The 7,794-nt window shown below is 24.5% G+C and overlaps 1 protein-coding gene across 1 annotated transcript; it reads left to right on the plus strand.

Annotated features, from left to right (window-relative positions):
• Positions 1-6,394: 6,394 nt before the first annotated feature.
• Positions 6,395-7,007, plus strand: LOC113389727. The gene is made up of 3 exons (XM_026626741.1): positions 6,395-6,446; positions 6,508-6,720; positions 6,787-7,007. Exons 1-3 carry the CDS (start codon positions 6,395-6,397, stop codon positions 7,005-7,007), a joined length of 486 nt encoding a protein of 161 aa, XP_026482526.1.
• Positions 7,008-7,794: the final 787 nt, after the last annotated feature.

Raw genomic sequence — 7,794 nt, forward strand, 5'->3', positions numbered from 1 at the left:
ACTACTCACAATATAATATATATTCTCAAGATAATTTACAATACACATCCGAGACAACTTACAGTAATTTCAGGCCAATTTACAATATTTATTCAGCACATTTTATATACATTCAACACAACTTACAATATATTTCAGGACAACTTAAAATATTTTTTAAGACTCACAATATATTTTGAAAACAATTTACACCATATTTTCAAGACTTACAATATATTCTCAAAAAAATTTACAATACTTTTTTCATGATACATTTCAATGTGTTCAACACAACTTACAATGTGGCTTCAAAACAACTTACAATATATTTGTTGAAGACAACTCACAATATGCATATATTTTCAAGACAATTTACAATATATATCTGCAAGACAACTTACAATATGTTTTTTTTTCTGGACAATCTTACAATATTTTTTATGCTAAACTTACAATATATTTTATGATAAATTTACAATATTTTTTATGATGAACTTGCAATATTTTTATAATAAACTTTAAATAATTTTCAGACAACTTACAATATATATCTTAACATACTTTTTCAAAACAATTTACAATATATATTTGCAAGACAATTCACAATATATATTATCGAGACAAATTACAATACTTTATTAAGACTTACAATATATATTTGCCAAACATATTATCAAACCAACTTACAATACTCCAAGACAATTTACAATAATTTAAAACTACTTACAATATTTCTTACCTCAACTTATTGTAAGTCAACTTACAATATATTCTCAAGACAATTCACAATACTTTTTTTAATCAATTTACAATATATTTTTTTTTTAAAACAACTTAAAATAAATATTTTCTAGACAATTTACAATATATATATAATTATTACAATTTATATTTTTAAGAAAAACTTACAATATTTGGAGGAAAAACTCACAATATATTTTGAAAACAATCTACATCATATTTTCAAGGCTTACAATATAGTTTCTCAAGACAAACTTACACTATGTAATTTCTAAAGAACTTACAATATGTTTTTTTCTGGACAACTTACAATAATTCCAAGACAACTTACAATACATCATGACAATTTACAATATTTCTTCAAGACAATTTACAATACATCATGACAATTTACAATATTTCTTCAAGACAATTTACAATACTTCAGGACAATTTACAATAATTTAAAACAACTTACAATATTTCTTACATACAATATATTTTCAAGACAACTTACAATACTTTTTACAAGACAATTTACAATATATTTTCTCAAAACAACTTACAATACATTCTCAAAACAACTTACAATATATATTTTTCCAAATCAATTTACAATATATTTTTTCAAACAGCTGAAAACAAACATTTTCAAAGAATTCATAATTAATAATTTTTCAATGTTAATCTTTAGGTTTAACGTACTTATTAATTAAGTTAAATTAATAATAATATAATTAATTATAATTCTAATTATAATTTAAAAAAAAACTTCTATGTCTATCGGCTGTCATTCTATTTTAGTTATTACTAGTTTATTCTAGTTATGAAAAAAATTTACTTTTATATTTATAAGCATTAGTTATAAATTTAATATATAAGTTTAAAAATTTATTTTACTTTACTAAATGCTTCCATATTTTTCTCAAAAACAAATTAATTCTTTATTTATAAATATTTACACGTTTCGGTGATGCTGTATGTAACCTTCTTCAGGAACAGAAAAACATTTAATTTATTTTACAAGAAAAAAAATTATATATATATATATATATATATATATTTAAATATTTATATATATATATATGTATATATATATTTAAATATTTATTTATTAGAAAAAATCTTCAACAAGTATTCAATATGCAAATTTGTTTATTTATATAGTTAATTAATTATTTACTAATTTATCTATTTATTCTTTTATGCATTAATTTATTTACTGATATATTTATTTACTTCATTTTATATTTCATACTGTGTTAATTTATTTTATTAGTTTATTTATGCATTAATTTATTTACTCATTTATATTACGTAAGAAATATGAAACTTGTAACACGATGTTACGTAATATTTACACAAATGTTACGTCAATAGCCTGCAAAAATATTACGTAACATGTTGTGGATGCTGTTACATATATGCTACATATAAATTTCAAAATTACTCAAACATTTTGGAAAAAAATCCTGATTTTTTAAAACTTCTGATTTTTTTTTACAATTCTGATAATAGATTTATGTAGAATGGTATGCATTATTGATTTTAATTTATTTATGAATTAACTTGTTTATTTATTCATTCGTGTATTACGTAAGAAATATGAAACTTGCATTACGTAGCACGATGTTACATAATATTTACATAATGTTACGTCAACGGTTTGCAAACATATTACGTAACATATTGTGGATTCTGTTACATATATGTTACACATAAATTTCAAAATTATCCCAAGTTTTTTGGAAAAAATCCTGATTTTTAAAACTTCTGATTTTTTTTACAATTCTGATAATAGATTTATGTAGAATGATATGCATTATTGATTTTAATTTATTTATGAATTAACTTGTTTATTTATTCATTCGTGTATTACGTAAGAAATATGAAACTTGCATTACGTAACACGATGTTACCTAATATTTACATAAATGTTACGTCATTGTCCTGCAAAAATATTACTTAAGATATTGTGGATTCTGTTACATATATGTTACACATAAATTTCAAAATTATCCAAACTTTTTGGAAAAAAAATCCTGATTATTAAAAACTTCTGATTTTTTTTTTACAATTCTGATAATAGATTTATATAGAATGGTATGCATTATTGATTTTAATTAATTAGTTTATTTATTTGTTTATTTATTTATTTAATTATTTATTAATCTATTCACTCATACATTTATACACATTTACTCAATTTATTTATTTATGTATTAATTTATTTACTGATTTTTTTTATTTATTATCTTGTCAACAAAATATTGAATAACTTGAAACTCTTTGATTATGTATTTTTTATAAACAAATTCTTTTTTTTATTTAAAAAATGTTCGGAATGAACAAAATTTATATTTTTACTTGTAATTTTGATTTATGAATTTATTCTTTGTTTTTGATAAAAACAAAATACCTGATGATGGAACATGTGTAGTTCCGAAACGTCGTAATAGTTAATTTATATATATATATATATATATATATAAATATAATATAAATTGTACTCTTTTAAAATTGTATAAAATTTTTATGTGATGGCAAAAATGTCAGGGACCTATTTTTGCATAAAGACTTATTATTTGTTTTTAGATATTAAAATAAATATATTAAAATAAATATAAATGATATGATTATAATCTTAATTTAGCTAATATATATATATTAGATTTTTATATCAAGTATATAGCTTTGTAATTAGCTTTTCTATATTTTATAATAATAAATATTAAGATACATATATGTATATGTATATATATATATATGTATGTATATATATAGTGAATAATTATATGAAATTATATTAATGTTATTATTAATTAGAATACTATGAAAAAAACCTTGTGAAAACTATAAAAAAAATATATAAAATTTGTGAAAAATCAACCAAATATTTCAATTTTTGAAGAGAAGGAAATGAGATGTTTTTTTACAGGACACCCAGACAGGTAATTAACCAAGTATAAGTATATAAATAATATAAAGTATATATAAAGGTAAGTTATAGTAATCGTCAAAAGCATGATGTTTTTTGTGTACTGTAATTTAAAAAAAATCTGTTTTCTTTCCAAATTTATAATAATCTATTTGTATATATATATATATATATATATATAATCAGGTATAAATCGATATATACATTTATATATCCAATTCCCATACAAACTGAGACAGCTAGTATATATATAATCATGTATAAATCAATATATACATTTATATATCCAATTCCCATACAAACTGAGACAGCTAGTATATATATAATCATGTATAAATCAATATATACATTTATATATCCAATTCCCATACAAACTGGGACAGCTAGTATATATATAACCATGTATAAATCAATATATACATTTATATATATATAACTCCTATACAATCTGGGACAGCTAGTATATAGTATATGATTCGTTGAGAACTGTCAAACGTTTGCCGACGGTGGCGACATCTAACACAGAACCGTATGAACCCGGTAGTCACTACGTAGTTCCTCACGATTTGGGAACAATTTTACATAGAGGCGCTACATGCAATCTCTTTAGAAAAGTAGGAATCTTAGTGGATTCACATTGGATTCTTTTATACACTATTAGATATATAATTATGGTCCCGTCTCAAGAGAAATATTCAAAGTCGTTTTATGCAAAACTTTTATATCGGAGTGTATATAACTGTTTCAATAAAAATGTTGTAAATTTTATCTAATTTCATCCTATATAACTGAAAAAGGGTGCTTTCATATAAAGTTTGTGAGTTATTTGACAAAAACCAAAAAAATGTCCCGACTTTTCTAATTATTGCTAAATAATTTATGGTTCAATAATCAATTTATGGTACCGTCTCAAGTGAAATATCAATATATACATTTATGTATCGCTTATACGCTATTAAAAATATAATTGTGGTCCCAGTTTTCAAGGAATATCAATATATACATTTATATATCGCTTTATACGCTATTAAAAATATAATTATGGTCCCGATTTTGGAGAAATATCAATATATACATTTATATATCGCTTTATACGCTGTTATAAATATAGTTGTGGTCCTGGCTTTAGAGAAATATTAATATATACATTTATATATCGCTTTATACGCTATTATAAATATAATTGTGGCCCTGGCTTTAGAGAAATATTAATATATACATTTATATATCGCTTTATACGCTATTATAAATATAATTGTGGTCTCAGTTTTCAAGGAATATTAATATATACATTTATATATCGCTTTATACGCTATTATAAATATAATTGTGGTCTCAGTTTTCAAGGAATATTAATATATACATTTATATATCGCTTTATACGCTATTATAAATATAATTGTGGTCTCAGTTTTCAAGGAATATTAATATATACATTTATATATCGCTTTATACGCTGTTATAAATATAATTGTGGTCCCGATTTTGAAGAAATATCAATATATACATTTATATATCGCTTTATACGCTGTTATAAATATAATTAAAGTCGCGGTTTTGAAGAAAAATCAATGTATACATTTATAAATCGCTTTATACGCTATTAAAAATATAATTATGGTCCCGGATTAGAAGAAATATCAATATATACATTTATATATCCAACTTTCATACAAACTAAAGCAGCTAGCACTCAAATAATCATGTATAAATCAATATATAAATATATATTTACATTTTTCTTATATAATAATGCTGCTAGTTCATATGTAATGATGGAACAAGCAATATATAAATTTATATATCCATTTTTCATACAAAAATGGAATAAAGTACTTAATAAATTTGCTTGGGGATTCGAACTCGAGACCTAAAACAAGAACCGAAGCCATTTAACGACCTCGTCCACCCCGTCGGTGGTAAACAATTGATTGAATTTGGTACATGTGTTAACAATATCTTCACATGCCTTCCTCACCCCTTAACTTGTCGAATAAAAAACCCTATCGGATTCGAACCAGCATCCTTCGCGTTAGAGTCTATTTCAGCGCTCTAACCGATTCGGCCACGACGACCAAGATTTTCCGACGACAAATACTAGAAGGACATTATGCGAGTGCATCCGACCATCATGATTCGAGTCGAGGTCACAGGGGGATGATATGAAAATATTAAATGTTCACCCTGGGGGTTGAAAGTGGGCTCATTCGATTCTGTGGGTTCGTGCGAATTTCAAGCGGGTGGTTTCAGGGGGGAAAATTTTGTCCGTTTTTCGCTCAGGAGAGCAGAAAATCGACTTTTTGTGAATTTCACGTGTTTTCTATGGGATTTTTTAGAAAACTTTTTGCTGACCTCAAAGATTTGGTCAAGGTCATTTATATGGATCTCAATGACGTGACAAGGTCAAGGTAAAGGTCATTTATATGTAGTCAAGGTCAAATACAATTGTATATAAATCAATATATATACATTTTTATATACTAATTTCTTTTATAAAGAGTCCATATATAAATTTATAATCGTGTATATTTCAATATATACATTTATATATACAAATTTCTAATACCCCGGGGTCAATTTAAATTTCAAAAATCGCGCCCACCAACCGGCGCTAACTTCACTAACGTTATCTAGTAGCAATCGCGTGAACTACGTCACCAACTGTCAATTTAAAACGAACTGACATTTCAGCGTCTGGATTTTATTTAATTGCATTTTATTTCTCGACATTAATTGTGCAGCATTTAAACAAGCAACATGGCCAGGAACTTAGAAGCCACCAACAGATTTAGCAGACAACTGGAAAATGGTAAGTCTATTGTAATATTTAACTTTTGTGTAAGGATGCTCCAAGCTTTTTGCATTTGCAGAAGGTGCTCGTTCCGGCAAAGCCTTCTTGACCCCCAAAAAAATCACAGGGGCTTTATCTGAGGTGCAGAATACACTCAATAAGAAGTTTACACCGTTGAAACCAAATCTGCTGAACAGCCCTAAAGTTCAACTAACAAAAGTCATAAAAACAGAACCTAAGGAAACCCTGTCACCGGTTTATGATGAAGTCTACCATGAAGTACCCTTTATAGGTAGTAAATGATATATGTTAAATTTGATTTTTAGTTTGTTTCGATAACCATTGCTGTTTTATCCAGATGATTACATCGACTTGTACCCTGGCGGTCTCACAAAGTTAACAGAAAAGCTGGTGGAAAGTCTTGATTATCGACCACCTACACCAGAACCACAATGTGGTGACGATTCAGGATTTGATTTTGTTGACGATTTGCCTGTGGATGATTTACCTGGTGCCTTTGATGATTTGGATGATCATCCTGATTTCGAGCCGATGTATATTGGAGATTTCAGTTTTTAAGTGTTTTCATTGAAATAGTTTATTTTTATTTTTAATATAAAACTATGTGTACTTTGGAAATGTTTTATATATAAGATATTTTAATATATTGTGGAAAATCTGGAAAACGTAATACAAGACTAATTTCTTATATATGATTTTGTTTTAATATAAATAAATGTATATATTGATTTATACACATTTATAAATATAAATATCCACTTGTGTTATGAGAAATGTATATATACAAATTTATATATTAATTTATACATGTTTATAAATTTGCATAGAAACTTGGTATAAGAGAAATTCGTATATATAAATGTATATATTGATTTATACACATATATAAATTTATATATAAACTCTTAAGATGAGAAATTAGTATATATAAAAGTATATATTGATTTAAACACGATTATAAATTTATATATGCACTTGTGTTATGAAAAATGAGTATATATAAATGTATATATTGATTTATACGTGTTTATGAATTTATATATGAATTTGGTATAAGAGAAATTAGTATATATAAATGTATATATGGATTTATACACGATTATAAATTTATATATGCACTTGTGTTATGAAAAATGAGTATATATAAATGTATATATGGATTTATACATGATTATAAATTTATATATGCACTTGTGTTATGGAAAATGAGTATATATAAATTTATATATTGATTTATACACATTTATAAATTTATATATGCACTTGTGTTATGAAAAATGAGTATATATAAATGTATATATTGATTTATACAAATTTATATATACAGTCTTTATATGAGAAATCA

The sequence above is a fragment of the Ctenocephalides felis genome, unplaced genomic scaffold (genome assembly GCF_003426905.1).
Source record: "Ctenocephalides felis isolate EL2017-DRISC unplaced genomic scaffold, ASM342690v1 CF-g0.4_SCAFFOLD_03573, whole genome shotgun sequence".
Lineage (NCBI taxonomy): Eukaryota > Metazoa > Arthropoda > Insecta > Siphonaptera > Pulicidae > Ctenocephalides > Ctenocephalides felis.